At 43.5% G+C, this 15,909-nt stretch overlaps 1 protein-coding gene and 1 pseudogene across 1 annotated transcript; both read left to right on the plus strand.

Annotated features, from left to right (window-relative positions):
• The first annotated feature begins 3,820 nt into the window (after positions 1 to 3,820).
• Positions 3,821 to 8,354, plus strand: LOC139389596 (thioredoxin reductase 2, mitochondrial-like). The gene is made up of 6 exons (XM_071136436.1): positions 3,821 to 4,164; positions 4,659 to 4,707; positions 4,880 to 5,082; positions 5,563 to 5,641; positions 6,910 to 6,971; positions 7,469 to 8,354. The coding sequence occupies exons 1-4, from the start codon at positions 4,060 to 4,062 to the stop codon at positions 5,584 to 5,586; spliced, it is 381 nt and encodes a 126-aa protein (XP_070992537.1). The 5' UTR covers positions 3,821 to 4,059; the 3' UTR covers positions 5,587 to 5,641; positions 6,910 to 6,971; positions 7,469 to 8,354.
• The window catches only part of LOC139389518 (thioredoxin reductase 2, mitochondrial-like), a 28,449-nt pseudogene continuing 18,323 nt past the window's right edge, over positions 5,784 to 15,909 (plus strand).

Raw genomic sequence — 15,909 nt, forward strand, 5'->3', positions numbered from 1 at the left:
TCTTGGGAACAGAAACGATGGTGGCCCTCTTGAAGCATGTGGGAACTGCAGGCTGGGATAAGGATTGATTGAATATGTCCGTAAACACACCAGCCAGCTGGTCTGCGCATGCTCTGAGGATGCGGCTAGGGATGCCGCCTGGGCCGGCAGCCTTGCGAGGGTTAACATGTTTAAATGTTTTACTCATGTTGGCTGCAGTGAAGGAGAGTCCACAGGTTTTGGTAGCGGGCCGTGTTGGTGGCAAAGAAGTTGTTTAGTTTGTCTGGGAGCAAGACATCGTGGTCCCGACAGGGCTGGTTTTCTTTTTGTAGTCCGTGATTGACTATAGACCCTGCCACATACCTACTGTGTCTGAGCCGTTGAATTACGATTCTACTTTGTCTCTATACTGACGCTTAGGTTGTTTGATTGCCTTGCGGCGGGAATAGCTACACTGTTTGTATTCGGTCATGTTTCCCGGTCGACCTTGCCCTGATTTAAAGCCGTGGTGCTTTCCGTTTTGCGCGAATGCTGCCATAAATCCACGGTTTCTGCTTGGGGAAGGTTTTAATAGTCACTGTGGGTACAACATCACCGATGCACTTGCTAATAAACTCGCTCACCGAATCAGCGTATTCATCAATGTTGGTGTCCGACGCTATGCGGAACATATCCCAGTCCACGTGATCGAAGCAATCTAGAAGCTTAGGATCTGATTGGACGGACCAGCTTTGAACAGACCTGAGCACGGGTGTTTCCTGTTTTAGTTTCTGTCTATAGGGTGGGAGCAACAAAATTGAGTCGTGGTCAGATTTTCCGACAGGAGGGCGGGGGAGGGCTTTGTATGCGTTGCGGAAGTTAGAATAACAATGATCCAGGGTTTTGCCCGCCTGGGTCGCGCATTCGATATGCTACAATATGCTACAAGAAATGCAGCCTCAGGATATGTGGTTTCTAGTTTACATAGAGTCCAATTAAGTTATTTCAGGGCCGTCGATGTGTCTGCTTGGAGGGGATATATACGACTGTGATTATAATCGAAGAGAATTCTCTTGGTAGATAATGCGGTCAGCATTTGATTGTAAGGAATTCTAGGTCAGGTGAACAAAAGGACTTGAGTTCCTGTATGTTGTTATGATCACACCACGACTCGTTAATCATAAGGCATACACCCCCGCCCTTCTTCTTACCAGAGAGATGTTTGTTTCTGTCGGCGCGATGCGTGAAGAAATCAGATGGCTGTACCGACTCTTATAATGTATCCCGAATGAGCCATGTTTTCGTGAAACAAAAAACGTTACAATCTCTGATGTCTTTCTGGAAGGCAACCCTTGTTCGGATTTCGTCTGCCTTGTTGTCAAGAGACTGGACATTGGTGAGTAGTGTACTTGTGAGCGGTGCCCGATGTGCCCGTCTACGGAGCCTGACCAGAAGACCGCTCCATCTGCCCCTTCTGCAGTGCCGTTGATTTGGGTCACCGGCTGGGATCCGATCCATTGTCCTGGGTGGTGGACCAAACAGAGGATCCGCTTCGGGAAAGTCGTATTCCTGGTTGTAATGTTGGTGAGTTGACGTTGACCTTATATCCAATAGTTCCTCCCGGCTGTATGTAATAAAACTTAAGATTTCCTGGGGTGACAGTGTAAGAAATAATACATAAAAAAACTAAATACTGCATAGTTTCCTAGGAATGCGAAGAGAGGCGACCATCTCTGTTGGCGCCGACACAAATAAAGAATCAGGCCTTCATGGACGAATTGCTGCAAATAAACCACTACTAAAGGGCACCAATAAGAAGAATAGACTTGCGTGGGTCAAGAAACATGAGCAATGGACATTAGAATGGTGTAAATCTGCCCTTTGGTCGGATGAGTCCAAATCTGAGATTTTTGGTTCTAACCGCAGTGTCTTTATGAGACGCAAAGTAGGTGAAACAATGATCTCCGCATGTGTAGTTCCCACATGAAGCATGGAGGGGGTGTGGGGGTGCTTTGCTGGTTTCACTGTCTGAGATGTATATTTAGAATTCAAGGCAACATTAAGCTGGTGACACTGTCAGTGATTTATTTAGAATTCAAGGCACACTTAACCAGCATGACTACCACAGAATTCTGCAGTGATACACCATCCCATCTGGTTTGGGCTATCATTTGTTTTTCAACGGGACAATGATCCAACACACCTCCAGGCTGTGTAAGGGCTATTTTACCAATAAGGAGAGTGATGGAGTGCTGCATCAGATGACCTGGCCTCCACAATCATCGGACCTCAACCCAATTGAGATGGTTTAGGATGAGTTGGACCGCAGAGTGAAGGAAAAGCAGCCAACAAGTGTTCAGCATATGTGGGAACTCCTTCAAGACTGTTGGAAAAGCATTCCTCGTGAAGCTGGTTGAGAGAATACCAAAAGTGTGCAAAGCTGTCTTCAAGGCAAAGGGGGGCTCCTTTGAAGAATCTAAAAACTATATTACATATATTGATTTGTTTAACACTTTATTTTGGTTACTACAGGATTCCATATGTGTTATTTCATAGTTTTGATGTCTTCACTATTATTCTACAATAAAGAAAAAAAACTTGAATGAGTATGTGTGTCCAAACCTTTGACTGGTACTGTATATATAGTTGCTAATTGCACTACAATTGCTAATTATAATTGTATATACATTGCAATACAATGACATATCACATTTATGTAAATAGGCCTAGTCATTGTATTGTAATTAGAAACAAACATGCATCTATATATACTATGTATATGGTATCCACCCTGTTATGTGCATATGCCTAACAGAGTGTACATTTGGAGGCTAAATTAGCTATAGTGATCTAGATTGAGCTAGCATGACATCAAGATCCTGTGAGTGATCAAGATCCAGCTAGGATAATGGTGAACACTTTAAGTGAATTTTTACTTTTCTGCCTAACATATTTTTTAATTATTACATTTCATAACAGGGTAGCCTAGTGGTTAGAGTGTTGGACTAGTAACCGGAAGGTTGCAAGTTCAAACCCCCGAGCTGACAAGGTACAAATCTGTTGTTCTGCCCCTGAACATGCAGTTAACCCACTGTTCCTAGGCCGTCATTGAAAATAAGAAGTTGTTCTTAACTGACTTGCCTAGTTAAATAAAGGTAAAATAAAAATAAATAAAACATGTTCCCCTAATGTAGCCTAACAGGGTGGACATTTAAGAGTGAAATATACTAACATCATGAAACAGTTACTTAGTTACTAGAATAAATAGTTACTTAGCTGTGCACTGTTTTCCTGCCAAAATAATGATTGACACTTCCTGAACATGATGTCATTGTGGGAAGGGACTGTTTTTAAAAGTGGTATTATTACACACTAACAGGGTGGAAAGTGGAATCAGAGACACACAGAAAAATTATATATTTTTAAAGTGTTGATGACAGATATTTTAAGTAGGACTATAAAATCATGAATAAACATTTTGAATATTTAATGGCTCATATTTATCGTAGAAGTTGATGAATAGCACCTGCCTACATCCACAAAAAACAAAATGCATAAAATTCCCTTTCAGATCCATATCTTTGTGTTTTATGTTAAAGAACACCTAACTTTATATTTTAAGCCTTTTGGAAATCACATTTTACACAATAATTGGTGTTATTTCCTCGGACAAGAAAATGCACCACATAACAGGACGGACCTGGTTCACATGGGCCAGTGGTAGGCAAAGCTGATGGTTGAAAACCGTAGGGAGAAGTCAGAATGGCGCCTGGAGTTTGAGAACTATGTTTGGCCTAGGAGGACAAAAACACATATATCAAGTGTTTTTTACAATATTTTATTTGCAACACTACAACGACATTTATATTTTGACGACGTAGTTTCAGTGAATGTGCTTCCAATGTAAAATGAGGCAGGCAGACTTACAGACACCTATGAAGGGCCTTTAGTAATAACAACATGGCAGCATTCTCTAGAGGCAGACGCCGGTGGAAACGTACCAACTGCATTCATTTATTATTTTTTTTTAATGAGAAACTTGACAGACATGGAGTTTGTTGCCATATTGCTAGCTAGTGACAAAAGGACAGATTATGAGAAATGGATTTCGAATTAATCTCTCAAACAGCGTTTTCTTTTTCTATAGTGGTAACCAATGCCCTGCAAGCTAGCTGTCAGTTTGCCCAGTACCTCGGAATAGTTGAGGTACTTGGCAAGCTGTCCGTGTCAAATATTCCAAATAATGAGTGTCTTTGGTAGAATAACATGCTCTTTTCGAATGCCCTTCATTATGCACTTGTCAGCTTGGTTTCTAGATAAGTAACCTCGTGTACATTCTAAGTAACGTATGTGTTTATGGTGTCAGCATTGACCAATAGAGATCGAATGTCAAGGAATTTGGTTTGTTACAGGGAAATTTGACTGATCTCTTCGTTATTGGAGGTGGGTCTGGCTTGTTCCAAAGATCCCATGATTAAATCATTAGTATTACAAGACGACGTTATTAACTAGTAGGGACTTCACTGTTTGTTCTTGAGGATAGTATACAATCATATGCACCCCAGATGGTTTGTTACCAGGAGGTCTGGCTCTGTGTAAAGGTTTTTATATAGGATAATGTCTAATCTAATGTGTTAATGCAGCGTTACTGACCATGAAGATTGACCAAAACATTCTGTCCTTTGTTTTCATCGGCTCAGGTAGGACAGACCATTGCTGTGTTAGATTATGTGGAGCCTTCAGTTAAAGGTAAGAGAAATGTACTCATACTCATGCTGACTGTACATTCCACCAGAAACAGCTTGACTTGAACTGTTGACTTGTAGCATTGCACCTTGCTTGTCTCGGAGTAAACAAACTATGTTGTGAACAATCTGCATTAATATGGAAGTTTAAAAAATATATCATGCTACCCTTCCAGGTACTAAGTGGGGCATTGGTGGCACGTGTGTGACTATGGGCTGCATTCCCAAGAAGCTCATGCACCAGGCTGCTTTGCTGGGCACAGCTGTGAAAGATGCCCAGAAGTATGGCTGGCAAATCCCCAGGCCCATCTCCCACGACTGGTACATCTCAATAATTGGGGAAAAGATCAGAATTGGGATACCTGTGAAAACACATGCGGTATGTCATAGATTCTGTTGTATAACTTAAACAGGGATTTTACACATGCATACCTGCAGTTTTCAGTAATTTTGTTATGACAACTGCCTCCTTAAGTTTCCGACTTGAGATATTCCCTCTTAGGCCTAGTAGACCTGTTGGTACACAGAGGTTACAGCGCTATGATGAATTGTCCATGATTGCATGCAGTGCTCTGACTGAATGGCTGCAGGGCTAACAGGTGTTGCTCTGCCTCTATGTGCCCACACTCTCACAGCAGATGTTCACATTGTGCAACCGAATCTCATATTTAATAGACGCAGTTTCATAGAAAATGGCTTCACATCTCTCCTCCCAAACTTTGTCTTCACTCTCATATGTAATTGTTTTAGCTAGAAAACTGCTTTAACAGTGTAGCTGTGCAGTACTTAACATTTTTCAGATAAACCCAAGTTCTCCTGTGGTGTTTGCATGGTGTCACCATGTTGTTTTCTTTGACAGGAATGTGAAGTATCTGAACATTAAAGGAAGTCTGGTGGATGAGCACACAGTCAAAGGGTTAACCAGGACAGGAAAATAGGTAATACCACACTACTAGTCAGAAGTTTGGACACACCTACTCATTCAAGGGTTTTTCTTTATTTTTACTTTTTTCTACATTGTAAAATAGTGAAGACATCAAAGCTATGAAATAACACATATGGAATCATGTAGTAACCTTGATGACAGCTTTGCACACTTGGCATTCTCTCAACCAGCTCAAACCAGAAGGCGTATCACTGCAGAATGCTGTGGTAGCCATGCTGGTGACGTGTGCCTTGAATTCTAAATACATCTGTGTCACCAGCAAAGCACCATCACACCTTCTCCATGCTTCACATGGGAACCACACCTGCAGCGATCATCCGTTCACCTACTCTGCGTCTCACAAAGACACGGCAGTTGGAACCAATAATCTCATTTGGACTCATCAGATCAAAGGACAGATTTCCAACTGTCCAACTGCTCGCGTTTGTTGGCCAAAGCAAGTCTATTCTTCTTATTGGTGTCCTTTAGTAGTGGTTTCTTTGCAGCAATTCGACCATGAAGGCCTGATTCACACAGTCTCCTCTGAACAGTTGATGTTGAGATGTGTCTGTTACTTGAACTCTGTGAAGCATTTATTTGGGCTGCAATTTCTGAGGCTGGTAACTCTAATGAACTTATCCTCTGCAGCATAGCTAACTCTTGTTCTTCCTTTCCTGTGGTGGTCCTCATGAGAGACAGTTTCATCATAGCACTTAATGGTTTTTGTGACTGCTCTTGAAGAAACTTTGTCTTTTACCAAATAGGGCTATCTTCTGTATACCACCCCTACCTTGTCACAACACAACTGATTGGCTCAAAGCATTAAGAAGGAAAGAAATTCCACTATTTAACTTTTTAACATGGCACATCTGTTAATTGAAATTAATTCCAGGTGACTACCTCATGAAGCTGGTTGAGAGAATGCCAAGAGTGTGCAAACTGTCATAAAGGCAAAGGGTGGCTATTTTGAAGAATCTCAAATATAAAATATATTTTGATTTATTTAACACTTTTTTGGGTTACTACATGATTCCATATGTGTTATTTCATAGCTTAGATGTCTTCACTATTATTCTACAATATACAAATGGAGAAAAACCCTTGAATGAGTAGGTGTGTCCAAACATTTGACTGGTACTGTATTTCAAACTGGGAGTTAATGACAAAAAATGTAAAAGTTCACTATATTATTATTTTTAATTAAGGAACATAATTTCAACACTGCGGTATTCGTATTTTCCTATTGAAGTCATTATAATTTCTCTCCCCCTTGTCTGGCAGATGACACTGACTGCCAAGGGCATTGTGATTGCAGCTGGAGGGCGGCAAAGTACCCCACACATGTAAGTATTAACCTTTACCTCTCTTTCTACTCCCTCACCTCTAACTCCTCTCTCTCTCTGTACCCCCCTTCTCCCTCTGTATGTGTCCTTGCCCAGTAGACAGGGGGAGATATGTCTCCTTCATTGATCTTCCCAGCTGCTGATAACACCACAGTGGATCTGGAGCTTTTGATGGGATGGTGGTGGACAAAACATGGCTCTCTCTGGGTAAAGGAGGGAGGCTGTCTGGGTCTGCGTCTCAAATGGCACCCTACCTGTTCCCTATTCAATACATAGGGAATAGGGTATCATTTGGGATACACTCTGGGACTGCGGCCTCTCATAGGCCTCCCTCCCTGTGGTGTATCACAGGCTGTGACTTACTGTCTGTTGATAACAGACTAACAAAGAACAAAGCCAACCTTCCCCTCCTAATCGTTTGCCAGAAGCTGTATTGACAATAAGAATCAAACAGTGTTTGTTGTGTTTACCTGTTGTTTCTACTTCCTGTGTTGTAGATCCACGGAGCAATCCAGCACGGCATCACTAGTGATGTTATCTTCTGGCTGAAAGAGTCCCCTGCCAAGACGTGAATGGTACATGTGGTGAAACACAGACACACAAACCATACAATGCTGTGCCATGTACACAGACAACTCTGTCATAATGATCCATCCAGGACACAGCGTATTCTACTATAGGACGTTTTAAATGTTCCTGTCACTCACTCCTCCTGACTCAGATTAGCTGTGCGTGTGTGTGTTCAGCAAAGGTCGGGACACACACACACACACACATCTCCAATCCAGCCATATAAATCCTGTCATCGCCTGTCTAATTGGTCTCTCCACACCATTTCCACTTGGCACAAAATGGAGGTTGAGTGTAATGTTTGTTAGTGTGGATGTAATTTAACCGTACATGGTGCCAACAGTGAAGAGTTATCTTAGTCACCTACTCATTGATAATCCTTGCTATTATAAATATAATCTACAATAGATTTCCGTCATAATTTTTCTATCGCAACAACCTATTTGTTACCCCTCTCCAGTTTAGTCAGGAAAATTGTATTTTTCTTGTCAAACTAGGCTGCTGTTCTAACATTCTACCACTAGAGGGCAATATTAACTCATCTTCACAACAAGCCAGACGGTGGTGGTCTCTGTATGTATGTTTTCCCTGCACTGTCCTTCCCTCTTTCAGCATGTCTCCTAAGCAATTTTCACAAATATTTGCTCACAGCTTTTTATGTAGCTTTCAAGTGAGTGGCCCCAGAAAGAGCGCTTCAATTCAGGAAACCCTTTATGTGACTGGGACTGTTTGGTGTACAACCCGGCTTGTGGGAAGTGACAAAGAGCTCTTATAGGACCAGGGCACAAATAATAATAAATAATTTTGCTCTTTATTTAGCCATCTTGCATATAACTTTATTTGTTCATCGGAAATTGTGACCACGGGTTAATGAGAAGGGTGTGCTTGAAAGGATGCATATAACTGCAATGTTGGGTTGTATTGGAGAGAGTCTGTCTTAAATCGTTTTCCACACACAGTATGTGCCTGTGTTTAGTCTTCATGCTAGTGAGGGCCGAGAATCCACTCTCACATAGGTACGTGGTTGCAAAGGGCTTCAGTGTATTAACAGCGCGATTTGCTAAGGCAGGATACTCTGAGCGCAGCCCAACCCAGAAATCTGGCAGTGGCTTCTGATTTAAATACAATTTTCACAGAACCGTTTGTTGCAATTTGATGACACACTTTTTCAGATATCGGTAAATGGACTGGATGCAGGGCATGAAAGGATAACGAATGCAGTTGTTTGTGTCATCCGTTTCGGGAAAGAAATTGCGCACCAAACTCACTCAGGTGCTTCGCTGTATCACATTTGACATTGTCCGTAAGCTTGAGTTCATTTGCACACAAATGAATGGAAAGACCTGTTCCAACTTCTTAATCATAGCCTCAATTCTGTCTCGCACATTGAAAATAGTTGCAGAGTCCCTGTATTCCTAGATTCAGATCATTCAGGCGAGAAAAACATCACGAGATAGGCTAGTCATGTGAGAAACTCGTCATCATGCAAACAGTCAGACAAGAGAGAATGATGGTCAGTAAAGGAAACTTTAAGCTTGTCTCTCAATAAAAAAATGTGTCAATACTTTGTCCCTTGATAACCAGCGCACTTCTGTATGTTGTAAAAATGTTACATGGTCGCTGCCCATATCATTGCATAGTGCAGAAAATACACAAGAGTTTAGGGGCCTTGCTTTAACAAAGTTAACCATTTTCACTGTAGTGTCCGAAACGTCTCTCAAGCTGTCAGGCATTCCCTTGGGTGCACTGCAGGATCCACCGAGAGGCTCTTGCTGCCAAATACTTATTTTCCACCATCATTTGCAAATAAATTCATAAAAAATCCTACAATGTGATTTTCTGGATTTTTTTTTCTCATTTTGTCTGTCATAGTTGAAGTGTACCTATGATGAAAATTACAGGCCTCTCATCTTTTTAAGTGGGCGAACTTGGTGGCTGACAATACTTTTTTGCCCCACTGTAAGTGAACTCCAAATCAATGTAGTTCTCATCATATTTGTGCCTCTTCGATGGTCCAACGTTCCGGTCTGTTCTGTGCTTTCCCAGGTCAGGGGGAAGTAGCTCTTCGGCTGTATTAGATTCACAACTGTCAGTGTCCATGCTAGCTGGACTAACAACACATGTAGAATTACTGATGGTAGCATTGGATGTGCTCATGGAAGCAGAACAACTTGTGTCGTCGACAGGTGCAGGTGTAGTACTGCTGGTAGTAGCAGTACGATCTGTAGAGCTGGTATGTGTCTCATTGGACGCGGGCCTTAGTTTCTTTTAACCCTTTTGTCAATTTTCGCTCAAACAGAATTTGTAGCAGCTACATACTACAGCTACATTAGTAGAATTCCCGTGAGAGAGTAACAATTAATATGATTGGATGTTCATTATTTGACTAGGCTACCTGTATTTGACATTGTGTTGTTATTTTGCTGAACACTAGATGGTTTAATTTTATTACCGGCAGTGAAACAAGGCTACTCAGGCGAGCAAAAAACACCACCCAAATGTATTGCCCCGTTGGAAAATATAAATGGACTTTATATTATTTAATTTGTTTTGAGAGTGTTTGAAAATGTGAAGCCAAGGGGAAAAAAATAAATATATATTTTTAATGTGAATCACAATTTTATTTGGCGCACCCCCGATGGCATTGCGCGTATCTCAGTTTGGGAATACCTGCTCTAGAGAATAGCTGAGGAAATGAGCCTGGGATGAAAAGATGCAACATCAAAAGGAGACAGTGAGACAATTGTAACACACAATCTTTTCTCTCTGTAGTCACATCCGTGTTAGGGAGTTGAGTCCTCATCCTATATCTTTCTATTTGAATTCAGATAAAGTCCGCTGCCTGTAGAGCTCTCCCCTCTAAGGAACACTTGTGAAAGAGCACTGTTATTGTGGCGAACATAGGAGACACCGAAGGAGAACAGATTGACTTATCTCTTGTCTGGACTGCTGAAGGTTGGCCCAAGGTTGTGAGAGAGCGAGCTTGTGGCAAATTCTTAACTGTCACAGTCAGACATACTCCAACAGTTATTGAAGTGGCTTTGGATCAGGATGTAGCCTATGGAAGCCCTGAGTTTGATTGTGTTATCTTTGTTGTTTGAAAGGCTGCTCCTAGTACTTCCCGTCCTCCAGGGGAGTGGGCAACATTTACTGGGCAGATATCAGTACAGTAAAGTATGTCTTTCCCACTGGAATTTATCCCTCTGTAGTTTTTAGTTACACAATCCCCCGTCTTTCACATCTGGATGCAGTGTTTTTGAGACCCACTTGTGAGTTTGTGCCTCCACCAATGCTTTCAGACACCACCATCCGGATGAGGGATAACAGAACGATCCCAGAGTCTCTCTGAAATACAATATAACCAAGCAGCCAGGGAAAGGAGATGAGAGTGTGGAATCAGCCTAAAGCTCCTGGCCTAATCCCTCCCTAAGCCACCTGACAATGTGCACTAAGTGCAGCTGTGCATTAGGTGGACAGGAGGATCGGGGTACTGACGCTCTTAGCAGTTAGCGCTAGCATGAGTGTGGGGTATGGCTGGGCTTGTGTGTGTGTGCTCCAGGCCCCCTCACCTGCCAGGGCCTGGGCCAGTGTGGAGAGCCATGGATAGGTAGAGGATGGGAAAGCAAGAGAGGCCCTGGCCTCCATGCGGGTGATGGGCGTCACTCAGCGGAGTGATGTGGACTGAGCCATGAACACGGCACACCCCATCCGCAGGGATTAGCCTGAACGCTAGTAGTGAGTGGAGCTCAGGGCTGGATTAGAGGTGTGATTGGCCCACACACGCACATAGAGACTAGCCCTACCAACTCCGCCACCCCTTTTTGAGTAATAGAACCCCCGAAGTTCGAATAGTACTTTCATCACTTTTAAATTCCTCAGATTCAGACTAAACATTTGTGTCCAGTTTCCCTGTTTTGTTTGGCGCAGTAGTATTCAAGATCATTTGAAGGAAAATGTATGAAGTGCATCGTATAGAAAAACACATATACCTGTCCTATATAACTTCCAAGAGATATATTTGAAATGAAAACAGCTAAGATTAATGGTTTTTGTTTTTCAGACTTGTGGTTGGTGCCGGCTGTATCCTTTTGACTGCCGATGCGCTTGGTCATGTGTCACTGGTTACACTGTATATTGTCAGAGTGAGTTGGCCCTAATGTTGAAGGCAAAAGGTGGAGAATTGCAGTTCAACTGATGACCCCTTCTTCCTAGAGTGGGATCACCTGTCTATCAATGCCTCTTATGCTCAGGTTCTCAGTTGTCTATCTCTAGTTAAAGTAGATGTGACAAGGTTCCTCTGAGAGCATTTGTGTAGTGTTCTGTTTTCCTGAACATGGTGCTATGAAGATGTGGCCATGGAGTGTGCTGGCTTCCTGACAGGCATTGGCCTGGACACCACATTCATGATGTGCAGCATCCCCCTCAGGGGGTTCGATCAGGTACTGCACTTATCACAATTTTAAAAATTTCAAAATTGATTTGACACTAATTTAATTAATTTCTTATTTCTCTATACTGTATTGTGTTTATACTGTAACTCAAATGTTTTGTAGCTTTTAAATATATTTCAGAGATCGTAGAATCTCTCACTACTCATTTACAAATTGATATATATTTTTTTGTTTTATTTTATTTAACCTTTTATTTAACTAGGCAAGTCAGTTAACAACAAATTCTTATTTACAATGCCGGCCAAATCCGGGCGACGCTGGGTCAATTGTGCGCCTCCCTATTGGCCTCCCAATCTCGGCCGGTTGTGATACAGCCTGGAATCGAACTAGGGGCTGTAGTGACGCCTCTAGCACTGAGATGCGGTACCTTAGACCGCTGCGCCACTCAGGATTCATTGTGTACTGGTGATATTGGGACTTTTCTTGTACAAGTTAAGTTTGGAATAATAGTTTTCCCAAGTTAAGTGCTGGAAAGGTGACTGACCTGTCAAAAACCTGAATTTCTCCCCTTGTCTTGTGTGTGCTGCAGCAAATGGCAGGGCTGGTGACTGACTACATGGAGGCCTATAGCACCAAGTTCTCCCGGAGGAGTGTCCCCAAGAGACTGGACAAGCTGTCCTCTGGGGCGCTGCAGGTGACTTGGACAGACAAACATACAGTACCAACAGGACACCTTTGACTCTGTGCTGTGGGCCGTAGGTGAGTGTGTCGGGAAAGGAAGAGAATTGTCCCACAAATTACTACAGTAATACCCTAATGTTTGGAATAAATCACTACTATTTTAGTAGTAGCTGCAATCACGTGTGTTGAGTATGCCACATAACATACAATAAGCTTTGCAAAGACGTATTGGTTAAATCACTAGTCCCCCTTCCGTTTCCAGACATTTGTTTTATTGTCATCTACAAAAGAGTGCAGTGTCAGCAGACGGTGTATCAAGCCTAAAAACAAGGTAATAAAGGGTGAATGATGGAGTCACCAGGGGAAGTGTTAATCACCCAGCCGAGTGCTGGGTCCGGGTCCTGGGCCTGGCTGGGGCGGGGGCAGGATGCAACCAGGCACGGGTCACTGCATTCCCTCCTTTGTTCTCTCGCTCTGCTCTGGGCTTTCCTGCCCGTCGTACCAGCCCTGCGGAAACCAGCTTGCCACGCCACCCAACTCTACCTCCTGCAGCATTTGTCACTGCACGGCTGGCCCTGTCTGTCTGCGGCTCTGTACCCACACCAGACCTCTTTCCCTAGTCCTTTTCTCTCTTTATCACACCATGTAATTTCTCTCATTCCGCCAACCAACACAATGGAGGGAACTTCTGCCCGGCAGACGTTTATTTGTGTTGAGATGGTCCCAAAGATGACGCGTTTCCGAAAGCCTGACTACACCCCTCCGCAGTGTGTGACTGTACAGTACCAGCCAGGACAGGCCAGGGCATCTCTCTCTGCCTGTGCATGTGACAGGGAGCATGTGACATGTGGACCAGGATGTGGGTGATCTTTTTGGGAGAGATTACGTTTTTCCCACCCTGGCAGGTTGCAGCTCTCAGAGAGAGGTGGAGGTCAAGGCACAGTGTCCAGTCTGTCGACTGCAGTCAAAATACCAAGACCTTGAGACTCACTGGGATTGGGAAATTGGCAGCAATAATAATATTTGTTATAGAGTTATATTTTGGTGGATGGACATCTTCCTCTGCACTCTCACCCAGTAGGGGGTAAAGCATGACCCAGTAGGGGTAAAGGATGACCCACTGTGTCTACTCTGGGTAGATTACCCACTGTGTCTACGATTAGAGCTATTGGGCCATTAACCAAAAGGTCGCGAGTTTTAATCCTGAGTCGACAAGGTGAAAAATGTTTCCATGTGCACTTGAGCAAGGCACTTAACCCAAATTGCTCCAGGGTTGCTGACGGCAATGGCAGACCATGGCCTTAACCCTAACTGCTCTAGGGTTGCCGACTGTAATGGCAGACCATGGCCTTAACCCTAACTGCTCTAGGGTTGCCAACTGTAATGGCAGACCATGGCCTTAACCCTAACTGCTCTAGGGTTGCCGACTGTAATGGCAGACCATGGCCTTAACCCTAACTGCTCTAGGGTTGCCGACTGTAATGGCAGACCATGGCCTTAACCCTAACTGCTCTAGGGTTGCCGACTGTAATGGCAGACCATGGCCTTAACCCTAACTGCTCTAGGGTTGCCGACTGTAATGGCAGACCATGGCCTTAACCCTAACTGCTCTAGGGTTGCCGACTGTAATGGCAGACCATGGCCTTAACCCTAACTGCTCTAGGGTTGCCAACTGTAATGGCAGACCATGGCCTTAACCCTAACTGCTCTAGGGTTGCCGACTGTAATGGCAGACCATGGCCTTAACCCTAACTGCTCTAGGGTTGCCGACTGTAATGGCAGACCATGGCCTTAACCCTAACTGCTCTAGGGTTGCCGACTGTAATGGCAGACCATGGCCTTAACCCTAACTGCTCTAGGGTTGCCGACTGTAATGGCAGACCATGGCCTTAACCCTAACTGCTCTAGGGTTTCCGACTGTAATGGCAGACCATGGCCTTAACCCTAACTGCTCTAGGGTTGCCGACTGTAATGGCAGACCATGGCCTTAACCCTAACTGCTCTAGGGTTGCCGACTGTAATGGCAGACCATGGCCTTAACCCTAACTGCTCTAGGGTTGCCGACTGTAATGGCAGACCATGGCCTTAACCCTAACTGCTCTAGGGTTGCCGACTGTAATGGCAGACCATGGCCTTAACCCTAACTGCTCTAGGGTTGCCGACTGTAATGGCAGACCATGGCCTTAACCCTAACTGCTCTAGGGTTTCCGACTGTAATGGCAGACCATGGCCTTAACCCTAACTGCTCTAGGGTTGCCGACTGTAATGGCAGACCATGGCCTTAACCCTAACTGCTCTAGGGTTGCCGACTGTAATGGCAGACCATGGCCTTAACCCTAACTGCTCTAGGGTTGCCGACTGTAATGGCAGACCATGGCCGGGCTCCCTTTCTCCGAGGGCGTCCCAGGAAGAGTTGGGATATGCAAAAAACACATTTCCAATAGGAGAAACATAAGCACCCACCCAAATTATGTAATCAAATCAAGCTTTATTTATACAGCACATTTCAGACATGGAATGCAACGCAGTGTGCTTCATAGAAATAAAAGCTGAAATATTTTCTGCACAACAAACATGAGATAAAAAAAACAAAAGAATAACACAAACTGAACAACTAACTATGGAAAAGCAAAGCTAAACAGATGTTTTAAGATCTTTGTTTAAATATGTTCACAGTTTCAGCCCCCCTCAGGTTTTCTGGAAGGCTATTCCAGAGGCTTGGGTTATAATGATTAAAGGCTGCCTCTTGGTCCTAGGCTTTGGGATAGTGAAAAAGACACGTGCTACAGGACCTGAGGGACCTATTGGGTACATGTATTGGGGTGCACATATGTGGATTGATTTAAAAACCAATAGAAAAGTCTTTAAATTAATTCTAAAACTAACAGGCAGCCAGTGGAGAGACCTTAAAACCGGTGTAATGTCTGGTCTTGGTCAGTATGAATGCTGCAGCATTCTGTATGTTTTGCAGTTGACCAATGGCTTTCTTGGGAAGACCAGACAGGAGAGCATTACAGTAGTCAAGCCTGCTTGTAATAAAGCATGGGTAGTCTCTCTGTATGAGCCTGAGAGAGATGCCTGCACCTTGGTAGTGTTGTTTTATCTTTATTGCCCGTCATTTAAAATGTGCAGCCTAGATTTTCTCTGTGCTTTGGCTCCAACAATGAGTACCTCAGTCTTGTCTTGATTTAGCTGGAGGAAGTTGTGAGCCATCCAAGTATTTAAATCACTGATATAGTCTAATAATTGATCAGTGAAGCTAAAATTCTCTGACATGTAAAGCTGTGTATCATCTG

The sequence above is a fragment of the Oncorhynchus clarkii genome, chromosome 30 (assembly GCF_045791955.1).
Source record: "Oncorhynchus clarkii lewisi isolate Uvic-CL-2024 chromosome 30, UVic_Ocla_1.0, whole genome shotgun sequence".
In the NCBI taxonomy this organism is placed as follows: domain Eukaryota; kingdom Metazoa; phylum Chordata; class Actinopteri; order Salmoniformes; family Salmonidae; genus Oncorhynchus; species Oncorhynchus clarkii.